The sequence below is a fragment of the Hoplias malabaricus genome, chromosome Y (genome assembly GCF_029633855.1).
Source record: "Hoplias malabaricus isolate fHopMal1 chromosome Y, fHopMal1.hap1, whole genome shotgun sequence".
NCBI lineage: Eukaryota > Metazoa > Chordata > Actinopteri > Characiformes > Erythrinidae > Hoplias > Hoplias malabaricus.
Window position 1 is genome coordinate 23,705,518 of NC_089820.1, and position 18,303 is coordinate 23,723,820.

The 18,303-nt window shown below is 42.6% G+C and overlaps 1 protein-coding gene across 1 annotated transcript in view; it reads right to left on the minus strand.

The window, feature by feature from the left end:
* The window catches only part of LOC136679199 (phosphatidate cytidylyltransferase 1-like), a 38,383-nt gene that overhangs the window by 4,380 nt on the left and 15,700 nt on the right, over positions 1–18,303 (minus strand). The window contains exons 3-11 of the mRNA XM_066657587.1: positions 14,016–14,112; positions 13,250–13,347; positions 12,772–12,911; positions 12,263–12,321; positions 9,977–10,059; positions 7,950–8,037; positions 7,551–7,619; positions 7,309–7,461; positions 81–200 (exon numbers count right to left, since the gene is read on the minus strand). Coding sequence (XP_066513684.1) covers positions 81–200; positions 7,309–7,461; positions 7,551–7,619; positions 7,950–8,037; positions 9,977–10,059; positions 12,263–12,321; positions 12,772–12,911; positions 13,250–13,347; positions 14,016–14,112 — 907 coding nt within the window. The remainder of the gene's footprint in view (positions 1–80; positions 201–7,308; positions 7,462–7,550; positions 7,620–7,949; positions 8,038–9,976; positions 10,060–12,262; positions 12,322–12,771; positions 12,912–13,249; positions 13,348–14,015; positions 14,113–18,303) is intronic.

Below are 18,303 nucleotides of genomic sequence, written 5' to 3' on the forward strand. Positions count from 1 at the left end.
TCACTGACAGGCAGAAACAGAGGATTCACACAGGAGCATCACCGTTTTAACTGGAATGAGTGAGAGATTGTTAGACTTACTTTGATTTTGAATGCTCTTTTGAATCCACTGGCAAAGAAGCCTCCGAATGGACCAATGAGTGAAGCGAATGTGGAGAGAGCAATACTGTGAATCTGGAATGGGTACAGGTTCACCGTTTTCTGTGGATAAAGAGCAGACGAGGAAAGGAGTTGAGTTCATGATGCTGGTTAAATCTGTGGTCTTTACTCTGTGGAAAATTATTAAACAAGTCAAGCTCCATCAGATAAGCAAGTCATTTTCAAGATTAATGTTGGAATACTACTGCCCTGTGTTGTTTAGTGTAGCTCAGTGTAGGCACAAATCTCAGGCCTCTTAATTTGTGAATGGTTCACGTTAGGACCATTTAAATGGATCGAACAAAATCCAATTCAGTAGCACTCTGGCAGTCTCGTCATTAGATTATTACTACTTAGGGCGCTTTTCCACTGCATGGAACCTACACGACTCTACTCGGCCGTGTCGGACCCAAGCACCAATTTAGTAGACTGTCAGAGATGGGTGACAAATTAGGGAAATATTACTGAATAAATCAGAGTAGAAACAAATTCTGATGCTTTCAGAGAAGTGAACTGCACAATATACTAAAAATATATATATCAGGCAATTAATATGAATCACTCTCTTTTGGATGAAGATTACAAAACATAAGAAAAAAGATAAGAAATAAGACGAAATAAGAAAAGAGTTATGTAAATTATCTATGACTATATGAGCAATAGGGCGGCACGGTAGCTCAGCAGGTTAGAGTCACAGTCACACAGCTCCAGGGACCTGGAGGTTGTGGGTTTGTTTCCCGCTCCGGGTGACTGTCTGTGAGGAGTGTGGTGTGTTCTCTCTGTGTCTGTGTGGGTTTCCTCCGGGTGACTGTCTGTGAGGAGTGTGGTGTGTGTTCTCCCTGTGTCCTCGTGGGTTTCCTCCAGGTGACTGTCTGTGAGGAGTGTGGTGTGTTCTCTCTGTGTCTGCACGGGTTTCCTCCGGGTGACTGTCTGTGAGGAGTGTGGTGTGTTCTCTCTGTGTCTGCGTGGGTTTCCTCCGGGTGACTGTCTTTGAGGAGTGTGGTGTGTTCTCTCTGTGTCTGCGTGGGTTTCCTCCGGGTGACTGTCTTTGAGGAGTGTGGTGTGTTCTCTCTGTGTCTGCGTGGGTTTCCTCCGGGTGACTGTCTTTGAGGAGTGTGGTGTGTTCTCTCTGTGTCTGCGTGGGTTTCCTCCGGGTGGCTGTCTGTGAGGAGTGTGGTGTGTTCTCTCTGTGTCTGCGCGGGTTTCCTCCGGGTGACTGTGTGTGTTCTCTCTGTGTCTGCATGGGTTTCCTCTGGGTGACTGTCTGTGAGGAGTGTGGTGTGTTCTCTCTGTGTCTGCGCGGGTTTCCTCCGGGTGACTGTCTGTGAGGAGTGTGGTGTGTTCTCTCTGTGTCTGCGTGGGTTTCCTCCGGGTGACTGTCTGTGAGGAGTGTGGTGTGTTCTCTCTGTGTCTGCGTGGGTTTCCTCCGGGTGACTGTCTGTGAGGAGTGTGGTGTGTTCTCTCTGTGTCTGCGTGGGTTTCCTCCGGATGACTGTCTTTGAGGAGTGTGGTGTGTTCTCTCTGTGTCTGCGTGGGTTTCCTCCGGGTGACTGACTGTGAGGAGTTGGTGTGTGTTCTCCCTGTGTCCTCGTGGGTTTCCTCCGGGTGACTGTCTGTGAGGAGTGTGGTGTGTTCTCTCTGTGTCTGCGTGGGTTTCCTCCGAGTGACTGTCTGTGAGGAGTGTGGTGTGTTCTCTCTGTGTCTGCGTGGGTTTCCTCCGGGTGACTGTCTGTGAGGAGTGTGGTGTGTTCTCTCTGTGTCTGCGTGGGTTTCCTCCGGGTGACTGTCTGTGAGGAGTGTGGTGTGTTCTATCTGTGTCTGCGTGGGTTTCCTCCGGGTGACTGACTGTGAGGAGTTGGTGTGTGTTCTCCCTGTGTCCTCGTGGGTTTCCTCCGGGTGACTGTCTGTGAGGAGTGTGGTGTGTTCTCTCTGTGTCTGCACGGGTTTCCTCCGGGTGACTGTCTGTGAGGAGTGTGGTGTGTGTTCTCCCTGTGTCTGCGTGGGTTTCCTCCGGGTGACTGTCTTTGAGGAGTGTGGTGTGTTCTCTCTGTGTCTGCGTGGGTTTCCTCCGGGTGACTGACTGTGAGGAGTTGGTGTATGTTCTCCTTGTGTCCTCGTGGGTTTCCTCCGGGTGACTGTCTGTGAGGACTGTGGTGTGTTCTCTCTGTGTCTGCGCGGGTTTCCTCCGGGTGACTGTCTGTGAGGAGTGTGGTGTGTTCTCTCTGTGTCTGCGTGGGTTTCCTCCGGGTGACTGTCTGTGAGGAGTGTGGTGTGTTCTCTCTGTGTCTGCGTGGGTTTCCTCCGGGTGACTGTCTGTGAGGAGTGTGGTGTGTTCTTTCTGTGTCTGCGTGGGTTTCCTCCGGGTGACTGAGTGTGAGGAGTTGGTGTGTGTTCTCCCTGTGTCCTCGTGGGTTTCCTCCGGGTGACTGTCTGTGAGGAGTGTGGTGTGTTCTCTCTGTGTCTGCGTGGGTTTCCTCCGGGTGACTGAGTGTGAGGAGTTGGTGTGTGTTCTCCCTGTGTCCTCGTGGGTTTCCTCCGGGTGACTGTCTGTGAGGAGTGTGGCGTGTTCTCTCTGTGTCTGCGCGGGTTTCCTCCGGGTGACTGTCTGTGAGGAGTGTGGTGTGTTCTCTCTGTGTCTGCGTGGGTTTCCTCCGGGTGACTGTCTGTGAGGAGTGTGGTGTGTTCTCTCTGTGTCTGCGTGGGTTTCCTCCGGGTGACTGTCTTTGAGGAGTGTGGTGTGTTCTCTCTGTGTCTGCGTGGGTTTCCTCCGGGTGACTGTCTGTGAGGAGTGTGGTGTGTTCTCTCTGTGTCTGCGTGGGTTTCCTCCGGGTGACTGTCTGTGAGGAGTGTGGTGTGTTCTCTCTGTGTCTGCGTGGGTTTCCTCCGGGTGACTGTCTGTGAGGAGTGTGGTGTGTTCTTTCTGTGTCTGCGTGGGTTTCCTCCGGGTGACTGAGTGTGAGGAGTTGGTGTGTGTTCTCCCTGTGTCCTCGTGGGTTTCCTCCGGGTGACTGTCTGTGAGGAGTGTGGTGTGTTCTCTCTGTGTCTGCGTGGGTTTCCTCCGGGTGACTGAGTGTGAGGAGTTGGTGTGTGTTCTCCCTGTGTCCTCGTGGGTTTCCTCCGGGTGACTGTCTGTGAGGAGTGTGGCGTGTTCTCTCTGTGTCTGCGCGGGTTTCCTCCGGGTGACTGTCTGTGAGGAGTGTGGTGTGTTCTCTCTGTGTCTGCGTGGGTTTCCTCCGGGTGACTGTCTTTGAGGAGTGTGGTGTGTTCTCTCTGTGTCTGCGTGGGTTTCCTCCGGGTGACTGTCTTTGAGGAGTGTGGTGTGTTCTATCTGTGTCTGCGTGGGTTTCCTCCGGGTGACTGACTGTGAGGAGTTGGTGTGTGTTCTCCCTGTGTCCTCGTGGGTTTCCTCCGGATGACTGTCTGTGAGGAGTGTGGTGTGTTCTCTCTGTGTCTGCGCGGGTTTCCTCCGGGTGACTGTGTGTGTTCTCTCTGTGTCTGCGCGGGTTTCCTCCGGGTGACTGTCTGTGAGGAGTGTGGTGTGTTCTCTCTGTGTCTGCGTGGGTTTCCTCCGGGTGACTGTCTGTGAGGAGTGTGGTGTGTTCTCCCTGTGTCTGCGTGGGTTTCCTCCGGGTGACTGTCTGTGAGGAGTGTGGTGTGTTCTCTCTGTGTCTGCGTGGATTTCCTCTGGGTGACTGTCTGTGAGGAGTGTGGTGTGTTCTCCCTGTGTCTGCGTGGGTTTCCTCTGGGTGACTGTCTGTGAGGAGTGTGGTGTGTTCTCCCTGTGTCCTCGTGGGTTTCCTCCGGGTGACTGTCTGTGAGGAGTGTGGTGTGTTCTCTCTGTGTCTGCGTGGGTTTCCTCCGGGTGACTGAGTGTGAGGAGTGTGGTGTGTTCTCTCTGTGTCTGCGTGGGTTTCCTCCGGGTGACTGAGTGTGAGGAGTTGGTGTGTGTTCTCCCTGTGTCCTCGTGGGTTTCCTCCGGGTGACTGTCTGTGAGGAGTGTGGTGTGTTCTCTCTGTGTCTGCGCGGGTTTCCTCCGGGTGACTGTCTGTGAGGAGTGTGGTGTGTTCTCTCTGTGTCTGCGTGGGTTTCCTCCGGGTGACTGTCTGTGAGGAGTGTGGTGTGTTCTCTCTGTGTCTGCGTGGGTTTCCTCCGGGTGACTGTCTTTGAGGAGTGTGGTGTGTTCTCCCTGTGTCTGCGTGGGTTTCCTCCGGGTGACTGTCTGTGAGGAGTGTGGTGTGTTCTCTCTGTGTCTGCGCGGGTTTCCTCCGGGTGACTGTCTGTGAGGAGTGTGGTGTGTTCTCTCTGTGTCTGCGTGGGTTTCCTCCGGGTGATTGTCTGTGAGGAGTGTGGTGTGTTCTCTCTGTGTCTGCGTGGGTTTCCTCCGGGTGACTGTCTGTGAGGAGTGTGGTGTGTTCTCTCTGTGTCTGCGTGGGTTTCCTCCGGGTGATTGTCTGTGAGGAGTGTGGTGTGTTCTCCCTGTGTCTGTGTGGGTTTCCTCCGGGTGACTGTCTGTGAGGAGTGTGGTGTGTTCTCCCTGTGTCTGCGTGGGTTTCCTCTGGGTGACTGTCTGTGAGGAGTGTGGTGTGTTCTCCCTGTGTCTGCGTGGGTTTCCTCCGGGTCCTCCGGTTTCCTCCCACGGTCTAAAAACACACGTTGGTAGGTGGATTGGCGACTCAAAAATGTCCGTAGGATTGAGTGTGTGTTCGACCCTGAACTGGATAAGGGCTTACAGATAATGAATGAATGAATGAGCAATGAAGATTCGAGACCCCTGGTTTCTATCTCCCCCCTTGTAAAGAAGTTGTTACATATCTGAATGACTTTGTTTACATCTAAATGAACTATGCAGAAATTTAGCAAAGAGACTGGAACTGCCCTTTAAAACATATTAAAAATAGTTTAATGCCTGTGAAATTATACCTAATCCTATTGAGGCATGGAGTTGATGTTAATATGGGGGTTGTATACGGCAAAAAAGAAACAGTGCCTAGGTAAACAAGAACATCTGCTAAAGCAGATTAAATAGAAAATGAACATATGTTTTTATAGCATATTTAAATCTGTTCCTTCAAGAGAATATCGCAGATGAATTTACAGAACACTGCTGATTACGTGCCTTGGAAAATGTTCATTACTGAAGCAGGGAAAGAATGTTGTGACAGCTGCATTTAAATCAATGGGAACAACATCAGTAAAATTGTGTGATTAGATCAGGTTTAGAATTTGTGGGTTTAAATTCACATGATGCTCATGCATTTGAGCAACTGATAAAGAAAAAACAGAAGAGCAACTGTTCCCAATGTGACTGAGAATGTCAAGGCAGACCATGATCAGACACAGAAAGAGTCCCTCCACATCTTAACAAATGGATATTGTAAGTACCCCTCCTTACAAAGATGAATGCATTTTAGGGTTGAGCATTATAACGATAAAACTGCATACAGCGGTATTTAAAAATGTGGATTGTATCTCAAAATGAGGGTGATATATATGATGTTTGGTGTGCCTAATTTCTGTTTTGTGTCATTAAATGTCGGCTAAAATGGGCATATGCATTTAAGAGAGCCACAGGGAGGGGGCGCTGTGGGAGGTGCTCAATGACTGCTGATGTCACGGTGTGAAAACAGGTGGGGGGAAAAACACAGGCCCAGTAGCCCACTGCGGTTCTAAGTTTAGCACTGAGTTTGGGTTAAAAGAGAGAGGAAGAAAGGTGTAAACAGACAAAACTCTCAGAAAACCCTTCACTCGACTTTGTGCTGCTCACAGGTATTTGGCTTTATCCTCTAACTATGTGTGTTTTGAGCCTCAGTTCACTGAAAAATCTGCTGTGGTGTGTTTAACTACAAGAAGATGGTTTTAGTGCCAGCTGTGCTTCTAAACAGTGTACACCGTATTATTTCGCTTATTTTTGAAATTTTTTTGTTCCTTCAGCACCGGTTGATGAAATTTTCTCTCTCAGAAACATGCTTTTTATCATCAACACGTGTGTCTGTGAGCACTGTCGGGCTGTGTTTAGCAAAATTTACTCGACTTTGCTCACAGATATAAGGCTCAGCGCAGCCTGACAGAGCATCGCCTTTCCGCGGTAATACCGTATACCTAGGGTGACCAGACATCCTCTTTTACCCGGAATTTCACAAATGTCTGGGATTTTGTTTTTCTAGAGCTTACATAGAACTTCGAGAAGCGTCTCGTTCACAAACTAGTCCCGCCCTCCCCTACTCCGATTGGTTCAGTTGAGTGACAAGGGGGCATGGTGAAGTAGCCTAAAATCTTCTGATTGGACGGTCTGACTGTAGAGCTACCGTTATTGGTCGATAACCTTCTCTGTAAACATTTAATTGGTCAGTCTGCACGTCATTAGTCCTTGTTTACGTCAGGCAAAGCTTATGTACACACCCTCATCTCGAGCAGCTATGACGAAACGTAAATGTAAGTTCTCGGATGAATTAAGAAATTCTCATGTGTTGTGTAGCAAATAAAGGTGTAAAAGACCTAAAAGCACACACAGGTTCAGCTCAGCATACAACGGCAGCGAGATAATACCGAGATAATATGTTGAGGCAGTATGACGTATGAAAAATGTGGACACCGCCCATCCCTACTGTATATACCAGACAGCCAATTGGAAGAGCTGTGAAACGTGTAGCATATAATTCTTGTCACTGAAAAACAAACATTCTCCTGCTCTTTTGTCATTTTATGGTAACCATAGCTTGGCATTAAATATGTCAATTGTCATTATACATTTTAAAAATCCTGAAAATAAATATTAATATGCTACGCTCACATTCGCTAACATCAACTAAACCAAATCTCAGATGTAATTTTTGGTTACAGTATTATCCCCAAGAACAGAACAAATCCACCACATGCCTTCCCAGCATTTTTTCTTTGATGGAAATCATAACGAATGCAGCGACCAATAAATTCTTCTAACTCACCATTTTCAAATTATTAAATATATATATATATATATATATATATATATATATATATATATTTTTTTTTTTTAAATGTCATTTGTCATTATTAATACTACCCAACAGTAACTGCAAAACCAATTTGTACACCTAATACATACATCGCTCTTAAAGGTAATGAATATGCCGGACCATCATTGAACCCAGTACTGTTTCTACAGGTCATGGATGTTTATGCACTTCCTCACCCATCTCAGAATATTCTGTGCCATTACAGGTAGGGTGTACTCTTGTATCACAAACAGGTCTGAGGGCTCACACTCCACAGCAAAGCGATTAGTGTCGCTATTGTACTCCACAGGACACACACAGTATTGATACTGGGACAGCAGGTAGGCAAACTGGAAAACAATTTCAAAACATTCTGTTAACACATATATGGAGCATCATCTTGTTAAAATTGTACTTTTGAGCCTGACTCTGCGCTTACAATGAAAGCGAAGAACACTGTGGAGAAGAAGCCTCCAATGAAGCCTTCCCAGGTCTTCTTCGGAGAGAGCTGAGAGGGAAGAGGTGAGTTTGATTATAATTTGCAAGACAATATTTAAAAAACTTGAATATTTTGCCTATAAAGACAAACAGATCCCAATGATCAAACCCATTTATATATGTTTTATTTCAGCACATTTTCCTGTTTTTAACTGTGTTTTTGTATTCACTATGTTTTGTTGATCATATGTCATTTGTGATATTTCATGATTTCATCAATTTCAGTTGCTTTTTATAAATGATTCACAAATTTAAATGTTAAAAAATCATTAATTAAGTCAACAGCAACAGTCTGAAAAAACACATATGAACAACATTTTATCTGCTCAGGAGAGTTTACCTTGATCAGAGGTGTTCTACCAAAAAAGAAGCCGAACAGGTAAGCCATTATGTCGTTGCAGATCACGATCGATATGGGAACGATAAACCTGCAGGAGACAGCATACTTTAAACTTAGGTTCAGATCAGTTACACATTTTTAAGGAGAAATAAATAAAAAAGGACAAAAATAAAGCGATAAAGAATATACTGAGGCTGAAAATGGGAGCTTGGAGACAAGTAAATTGACAGTTTATATCCTTTCAGGTTTGTTGTGCATTAATATCCAGTGCTGTCCAATAGTCAATCCTCATTTGTTTATTCATTTACTTAATTTCCAGTTGGGATAAATTAAGAAATACAGTGGAACCTCGAGTAACGAAGTGTTCCGAATACGTACAAATCGAGTTACGTGTAGCAAAATTTCTGATCCAGTTACGAATGTTTTCCCGAGTTACGAAGAGCTGATATTTGGGATCCGACTGATAGTTGGCGTGGTGTTCGCTCACAGATTCCGCACAGTGACCGTACAGTATCAAGTCGTATCTCGTTCGTTGTAACATTTTAAAAGTGTTTTTAGTGGTTTTTGTGAACTTTATTGTGCACCATGGCCTCCAAGAAGACCACAAAAGCAAAGGACATCCATGTCAAGAAGAAGCAGAGTATATCAACTGAGTTAAAACAAGAAATTATAGAAAAACATAAGCGAGGCCTTGCGTGTGCATGAACTGAGCAAGCTGTATGACCGAAGTGCATCGACGATATGTACGATACTGAAACAAAAAGACGCAATCAAAAGTGCTAGAACAGCGAAAGGCACGAAAGGCTTCGTTCCGTGCCAGTATCCCTACGCTCATCAGTCTCCAAGGTAAGATTACTGTACCGTATTTTATACGTTTCTAAATCTATTCTGTATATGTTCTTTCATCTATTAATTTTGTTGTGCAATTTAAAGTTTTGTGTGAGTTTTTCATATTGAAAAACATGCATTTTTTCATAATTTAGGACAATTTGAGGACTTGTAAGAGGGCGATTAATCCAATTTCCATTATTTTAAACAGGGAAAATTCGTTCCAGTTACGAGCAGTTCCAATTAAGAACTCGGTTCTGGAACAAATTAAATTCGTAACTCAAGGTCCCACTGTACTTATTAATAAAATCTTGTTTTAGATCCATAAGCAAGTGTTTGTGGCTTTCCACTGTGAAAAGACAACTCAATACTGTGGGTCTGAAAGGATGTGTAGCTGCTCAGAAGTCCTTACTGAAAAGGAACATCTCATTCATTGAACAGCTACAGTTTGGTACATACACAGACTTACTGCATCTCCTATCAGCTGATGACATCAGATTTTACTCATCTATCTCTGAATCCATCCCTTGCCATCAACACTGACTGGTGCTTAGCTGAAACTTGAACTTGACTGCAGCAAAAAAGACAAACAAATTGATCCTGGACCAAATCAAGCCTCACTTTCACTAGACAACGTGAGAAGCCCTATCCACATGGTCGCCAGGAGGCGAAATTAACTATATGGCCTTAAGTGATAATTGCGCCATGGTGTTTCACTGTAGTTTAAGACACAAAGTATTTATCACGGAGACAGACCTTTCCAGCAGAACTACTGCTCTGTGTTTGGGGTAAAACCCCTAATTTCCCTTCAACCAGGAAACTAACATTTAATTGCACTTAATATTGCATTACGACTGGAAACTAAATAAATGGTGTGGGGCATCTTGCACATTGTTTTTATTTGAAGTAATTCCGGACCATATCTATCACTCCATTTGTTGTAAAAAGTTCACTTGAGAGTAAAGGCCTAGGAACATCATCAAATGATTAAAAAAAAAAAAAAAAAAGAAAAGAAAATGAAGAGGAAAAAAAAGAAACTGACTGTCCAAGCTCCCACTGAGCAGCAGACAATATTTTTGAGGAATGTTAGCAAACCGAGACGTGCACTGAGGTGAGGGAGAATGTGACGTGGATATTGAGTCAGTGAAGAAGAAGCAGAAGAGACAGGTCTGTCAAGTTTGAGCGTGATTCCTGCTTACCAGATCATTCCTTCAAACAGGTTCTGAATGACCAGGTGAGACTGAGTTACCACAATCAACAGGGTCACATGGGTCCAAGCAAACTGGAATGGCAAACACACACACACACACACACAAGCACACAAACACACACACACAAGCAAACAGACAAACACACCATCAATGGAAACATCTGTGAGGATGACATTTGGCCACTGAGGAGAAGGAGGAGATGATGCAATGAACAGAGTTACAGCACGGCTCAGTTAATTTATCAAATATTGTTACCCTCATTTCCAAAACACCTAGTGATATGTTAAAGTATGTACCACTATGAGGCTGTGAAGTTGGAAGGGAAGTAACTCTGTGAAGGTGCGAGAAAACTGTGGATTTTTAGAGCTGCACTGTAGTTCAGTGGAAGAACTAACAAGCAATCTTCACAACCTGAGTCTAGACACTATGTAATTAGTGCAAGTTAATTAAGATCATCGGGACAATATATATAGTCGCTCTCAGGTCAAAAAATGAACAGAATATGTTATTATTTTGGATCTTTTGAGGATTCCATGAAAGTTTAAGTCAATGTGAAAAGCTATCAATTTTAAAAAGGATGGGAGAACAGTGTTTATTTTCACTGCGACAATACACTGATATATTAAGCTGCTGCAATGTGCTACATAACAAAATACACATATGTAATTTCAATACATTTGACTATGCAGGGAGCAAGCTATCCCAGTTAAAGTCAGCAAACTGTGCAGTAGTTTTCAGCATAAAGCGGGCAGTTAATGACAGTGCATAGCTGCTTAACTCTGGGCCTCTAACTACACTGTCCAGAGTTCACACCGGTCTAGTCTATGCTTTGACATGTATCATTAACTGTACACTACCCATCCTACAGTTTGTTGACACCTGTTTTAATGACAGTGAACCCATTGCTGAATCGTGTGTCCAATTATGCAGGGACTCAATGCTAAAATCTCCACAGAAAAAGGCATTTACTCATTGAATGGGATACTCTGAACCAGCCCAGCTAGATCACCAAGCCATGTACCCAATGGTAAAACGTGTTTATGGCTGCATCTTCTGAGTCACAACGTAAACCCACCAAAATACTCAGCTGGGAAATAATGACTAAATCTTATTGAGAATTTTTAGATGCTGAGAGATGCTCTAAATATTAATAAATAGAGAAAATATTCTCAGGTCATGGCCACATCTCCAACAGGTCCAAACCGGACCACGGCCCACTCAGTCAGCCACAGTTAATTCACTCTGAGAAATCCGAATACGCAAATATGAAACCAACTTTACTGGAGTCTCAAATGAGGTGAGGGGAGAGCGAGACATACACGACACTGTTGTAGCTTAGTTTTGTGGAGTGTGTAAAGTGTGTCACTCTCAACAGACAAAATGAAAGTAAACCCAACCCCACCGTCAATAAACTGGACACGCACTTTCTAGTTGTAAAAACTGTGGAGGTGAAATTATTCAGGCCCAGCTGCGGTCACTGTTCTGATGTTGTGACTGCATTTTAACGACATTTTGTAGCATGTCAGAATATTTTAACATCATCAGAATATGTTTGATGGCACCCCCTGATGAAGACAGACAGCACACCAGTTGCAGCACAGTTGAGAAAGACTGGAATAAAGCACTGGGATGTAGTACTGTAGTACTGAGTTCTCTGGAGTGATGGAGATTAATTTTATATTATATTTAGTGTAGTTGGGATGAGATATAATATCATTTCCAATTATAAACATGGCGTCACTAATATTATCTGTTAATACTATCCAATCCTCTCAGATACTTTCAAATCTCTCAATTAAAACCTTACTAATAGAGTAGAAGTCTGTTTCATCTGCAAAGAGACATAAACTCCCTATAAATACACTTGATTTAAGAGAAATAATGAATTACCAGGTGTCCACATAATTTAGGTCATCCAGGGTATTATACTGCTTTGCATAAACACTCACAAGCCAATTCATGGTACAAATAACGTAATACATGCAGGTAAGAGAGGTGAGATGCATGAACTGACTTGTCATTTAACTGCTCCAAAACAGACATAGATACGTAGTTTTTAAAAACAGCTTCAACTTCAGTGAAAGACTTACTTGTCACACACAAACCATACTACCAGTACACACACTATTCTTCATGCACAGAGTATATTTACAGATATAAACCATACAATATTGATTCTAAAATGACCTTTCCTACTGTCATTTTGTGCATAGGTCTGTGAATGGGAAGAGCTTTGTTGAGTTAGTGCTTGCACACTGTATGCCAGGTACACACCATGTAAAACTGCAGGCGGTAATGTTTCTTCACTAAGCTCAGAACAAACATGCAGAAACCTGTGAAAAGCAAATAACATGCGGTCAGTTTTAAGAAACACAAGGGAATATGTTTAAACACACAATAGAAATGCTTAGAAAATGAGAAATGAGACATTTAACCAATCTAGTGTTAGGTACAAATATGATTTTGGTCAAAACATATGAGCATAACAAGTACTAGTCTTTCAAAGGTGACGGTCAGAGAACTGAAGGTAACGTCATGTTTGAATTACATTGTGTTTAGTTATCTCTTACAGGTGTTTAAATATTCAATGTGTCATGCTTGAATTAATTATATATTCACACTTTCATTTCTTTATTGTAAATATTAAGTAACAGCAGTCCAAAGCTTTATCAGTATCTTCCTTAAAACATATCTTCCATCAGAGTCATGAAATTCTCGCAATGTTAACAAACAGCATTTCTCTCTCACTGATGGGGAGCTCTTGTCTTGTTTTTCAAACTCACCTGCCAAGTACAATGCAAAAGAAATGAAGCGATGATAGCGCACAAGGAACTGCAGGGGCTCCTCCCTTTGGACAAGTGCACCAAAATAGTCAGCTACTGTTTCACCATAAAAGAAATAGTTCACACAAATCAGGAAGTACCTGAAAGGTAAAGAAAAAAACATGTTTAACAGGAGGCAATCAAAAAAAAAAAAAAAAAAAAAAAACTATTTGTGTTTGTAACAGTGAATAACCACACATTATATTTCAGCCTCTTTCAGAGACACTCTGTCGGGTTATTGTTTGGATAAAGTGCTCACTTGTGTGAACTTTATGCAAAGCTCCAACCTGGATGTGCACTTTGCTCAAGTCCATTTAATGACTAGTTTATCTATGAACAGAGGTGAGTTGTGGTGGGAAGAAACAAGGACGTGTGTTGCACAGACAGGGAAAGCGAAAGAAATTGAGAGTGAAATGTGGTATTAAAAGTTCCCACTTACCAGCTGAGAGTTCTGAACCAGGGCAGGTCATAGGAATGGTAAACTCTGTAGCCAATGGTTATGATTTCTTGAAAACATCTGATTTGAATGCTCATAACCTACAAAAAACACAATAAATGCTTGAAATACATTTATTCATGTGCGAGTACTTACTAGTTTCTGTATAGTCACTGTATTCTATCAGTATATCTCCATCTGTATTAAAGCACCGGCTGTCCTTTACATTAAGTGTAAGTTTAACGAGGAAAAATTGATCAAATTCTCCAACTTTATTGGTGCACACTGTAAAATGCTAATATTATTTGTGTTCTCCTTAAACGTTACGTAATTAAACAAAGACATGATGTCCTCACAACTCAGAATTTAACCCAACTATGGCAGTTAACACAAACAAACAAACATTAGGGGTTGGGGCAGTGAAAATACACAAACACAGTGTGGGGTTCAGTCTTGTAAACCCTTTAGCGCAAAATTGCCCCAAATTTAGGGATTGCATTTGGAGATATATTGAAGAAAATGAATATTTGAATCCCTTGTGCTTACAAGTTATCCAAGAGCTTCCTCAGTGTGACACACAACTGTCCATGTCCCAATAAAAGTCCACTTTAAAAATACCTTGTCCAACACGATATATGACCCTGCAAAGCCAGGGTTACTGGAGGACAAGCGTGTTGCTTTCGGGGTGTCTGTTTTGGGAGTCTGTTAAATGCCTCTGTGTTATCTTATTCTCCTACAACCTGAGGTAAAGCAACTGAGGTGCACTTACAACAATTATAAGCATAATGGGTCCCAAATAGATGATAAGGAAGAAGCCTATGATCATTGTAAGAGATAAAATCCCTCGTATCCACCAGTTCTTCCATCTGTAAGGAAAAAATAAACAGATCAGTAAGAGTTTAATTTTCACGGATGTTTCCAGACCTAGTCCTAAAGATATCTTCCCCCATTATCACGTATAGTGTACACTAGCTTCCTTTAAAGAACATCTCAGTTTTCTTCTAAGGAGCATCTGCCAAGACACTTTCTATAGTTCTGTGGAGCTCCAAGGACTATGTAAATAAATCACATCTCACCAATTAGCAAGTGCAGACCTGAAGAACTGAGTTGTTGCATGAAAGAAATGTTAAAAAAAGCCCAAATATCTGTACAACTCCATCATATTCTCATCTTCCCTTGGTTTCGGTTTGCGACTCTGACAAACTCTAATAAAGTAGACACTTCATGTAAATTATACTGATGGCCCCAGTATTAAAAATGAGAAAAGTGGATAAGGCTGAGGCTTTTGTTTCCCGTGATTTTTAAACACTGTAGTAGTTTACATAATGACAAGTTAGCTTTAGTTAGGTGAAGGCCAAAGATCTCAAAAAACGGGCAGTGAGGATCAATGTTGTGTATACCGTTTGATTTGCCATAAACTGTATTCCTAGAACAGCATTAGGAATCCCTGTGCCCAACTAAGAATTCGAAGCTACAACGTTTTTAATTATTCTCTTCAATGATTTTACAATCACTTCCTGTTTCTAATTATTACCCAGGAACTCCTGACATGTTGTATACCTGACCCTCTACTGAACATTTAACCCACTGCATGCTCTTATCCATCACAATCACTATTCCACAAGAACTGTGACAACCTTTTAGCATCTTAGGTACAGCCAAAGCTCTTGGGAGTTTTTCCTGTCACTGTTGCCCTTGACTCTCCCATTAGGGGACTGCACTGTGTTTCTGTAAAGCTGATTTGTTACACTATGATGGTAAAATGCTCCAAACCATTGAAACAGCCTAAAGAGAACGGAACATGAAAAACAGTGTCTCAGGCTTGATTTAAAAGGTCTAAGTGGAGATTTAAAGATTCACCGTAACTCAACCCCATTACAAGTTCAGTGAAACTAAAGCAATTTTAGGTAAACAACAAACTACTCTATTAAAAGTCTGTGATTCAGCTCACAAATCAGTTTGGAACTAGCAGAAAGGTCAATACAATATACCGCTCTGTTGATTCCCTGGAATGTGGTTATGTGTGTGTGTGGGTGTGTGTGGTGCAGAGTCACACCATCATCCTGCAACCCCCTTCCATTCATTCACAGTGTAGTGAGAGTCTTCATAAAGGGAACAAAGGGAGTGCCATAAAAGATATGAGTTACTGGACAGTGCCATAAAGTATTCGCCCTCTCAGAACGGGACAGGGGACAGGTGCCACAACTCATACAGGAAGCAAAGGAGGGAAGCTGTCAATGAAGACAAAGTGAGAGAGAAAGAGAATAAGAGAAAGCTAGGGAGGGAGTTAGACAGAAAGAGCAAGAAAGAGAGAGCACAAGCGAGAGAGAAGGAGACAGAGAGACAAAGTGCAGAGTCATCAGAAATGTGATGAGGGCCAGACGCCTCCATTCAGGCGTGTGACCTAGTGCCTCTGCAGTTTTCCTGTGAGCGCGTGTTTGTGTTTGTTTTTGTTTTTGTACACTGCAGGATCTAAAGAGATAATAACAGGCTTTTAGAACCAACAACATGGGCCTGACTTTGCTTTGTGATAAATATAGAGGTCCCTTTCTTTTTTTTTTTTTTACAGTCCTCACAAAACTTTGCATCTCCGTGAGGGCAGCCGACTAATAACAAAGGTGAAGAATAATAAATCCAGTGAATCATATTTTCAGATTTGATTTAATCTGGACAAGATCTTGGCCTTCTTCTGTTTGTCTATTTGTCATGAAATAGTAGTAGAAATACAACCAAATGTCAATATCACAATTAATTATACATTTGACCATTCATTCATTCATTCATTCATTATCTGTAGCCCTTATCCAGTTCAGGGTTGCGGTGGGTCCAGAGCCTACCTGGAATCACTGGGCGCAAGGTGGGAATACACCCTAGAGGGGGCGCCAGTCCTTCACAGGGCAACACACACACTCACACATTAACTCACACACACCTACGGACACTTTTGATTCACCGATCCACCTACCAACGTGTGTTTTTGGACTGTGGGGGGAAACTGGAGCACCCGGAGGAAATAAGGAATACTCCTTTAATACTCTCAGGTATTAAAGCTGGGTTGTTTTTGGTAATGTTGCTGGGAGCTTGTGCTTCTCTTTTTTTGAGCCGTGCATTATTCATTTTTGATGTGACTGGTGGATTCACTTTGGTCTATGAAAATGTTTTGCTTTCACTGTTTCTCTTGAAATCTTTATCTTCAGTGTCATCTTCACAAAAGTGAAATCACGTCCAAACAACACACACAGCATTTTTCTTCAGTTGTTCAGTCAGCCTCAGTGTTTAGTTCCTCCATGTGGCAGACTGGATGGGGCAGAATCATGTGACTACATACACGGCAGATTAGTTTTAAAAGGACAGTGAATGAACATATGGTGGGGGATGTATTAACAGAATTAACAAAAACAGAATTATTATAATTAAAAGAAAAATTGCTATAATCGATACAGGCAAGATTGTCAATTTGAAGTTCTAAATGTTGATTTTGATTCATTGCCTACGCCTAAGTAACAGTAACAGCTGCCATTCTCATTCTCTACCGCAAAATAAACGATGGTCTCTAGGGGACAAACCCCATTTTCAGAAAAGCTGGGAAACAGTAAAATGCAAAAAAATTCATCTGTGATCTGCTCATTCTCTTTATCTAACTGAAAAAAAAACCACAAAAAAAGGTATGCACGGTTCTCAATGGACAAGTTGATTGCATTTTTTAAATAAATATATAATTTAATGCCTGCAACACACTGTAACAACCTTTCTGGAAATGGGGTTTATATATAACTCTATGACCTCACATTGTTTGTGTGTGTGTGTGTGTGTGAGAAAGAGAGAGAGAGAGAGAGAGAGAGAGAGAGAGAGAGAGAGAGAGAGAGAGAGACTAGAGTAAATCCCCAAAAGCAAAACAGCAAAGTCAAGCAGGATTAGCTCCACCCCCAACAGAAGAGTCACATTAATCCCACTCGGGTTCTGATGCCCTACTGCTTCCTTGTTCCACCTTCATCTGCATATTAAAAGTGTCAACATTACAGTTTATGAGTGGTTATCATCATATATGACCAAAGGTTTGTGGGTATCTGTTCATTCTTCTAAAATGAAGTGTATGAGTTCTCGATTTTGCAATCGTAACAGCCTCTACTCTTGTCCGAAAGCTTGAAACACAGCTATGAGGATTTGATAGCTTTCAGATTCACATGAACATAAGTGTGTGGTTCTAATGTTGGATGATTAGTTTTAGATCACAAACGCCACTCATGTTCATTCCAGACGTATTGAATGAAGCTCTATCACGGCAGAAAACACAGCTTCACCTCTGCACAGCCCAGGGGTTTTATACCTCTCTAGCTCACAGTTGGCATTGAGCATGTAAAGACACAGGCTCTCGTGCAGCCTCTGCTGAGCACTGCATTTAATTTCGTGCTTTCAGTGGAGACAGGACTTGGGTCCTCAATAAATGAACGTATTTAGCTTAGCACTTTAGCTGAATTCACTTAAAGTGGTGTGAACATACTTTTCATACTTTTGGTCAATAAGTGCACATTAGAGCTGTTGTCCTCAGGCTGAAGAGGCCTGAAACAGTGAATGCTAGGTGTCAAAGCCATTTAGAAGGTCTTCTGTGACACACTGAGCCCACTAGTTTCAGCTTTCAGAGTTATCAGCCGTCTGAACCGGTGAAACCAGCCTGAGAAGAATCCCATTTCATTCCTGCTGCAGTGAACTCCTTTGTGCGTTTCTTATCTTAACAGCTACAAACATCTTAGTTGTGCTATAGATCAGTTACCAATGACAAATACCACATGCTGGGCGATATGAGCGCAAATCAATATCACGTTTAATGGTATATTTTACCACAATTAAGATTAATGAATGATTATGTTTTGCATTTTTGACTGAAAAATATGCTCCACTTCCATTTATTTTTTCGAATGTTGCCGGGAGCTTGTTCCTCTCTCGTTTTCTGAGCACTGTTTATATTTGGTGTGTGATTGTGCTTTGGTCGCTGACACTGTTTTTTCTCAGCATTTACATTTGACTTCTTTTTGTTCAGTGGCGTCTTTATTATAATC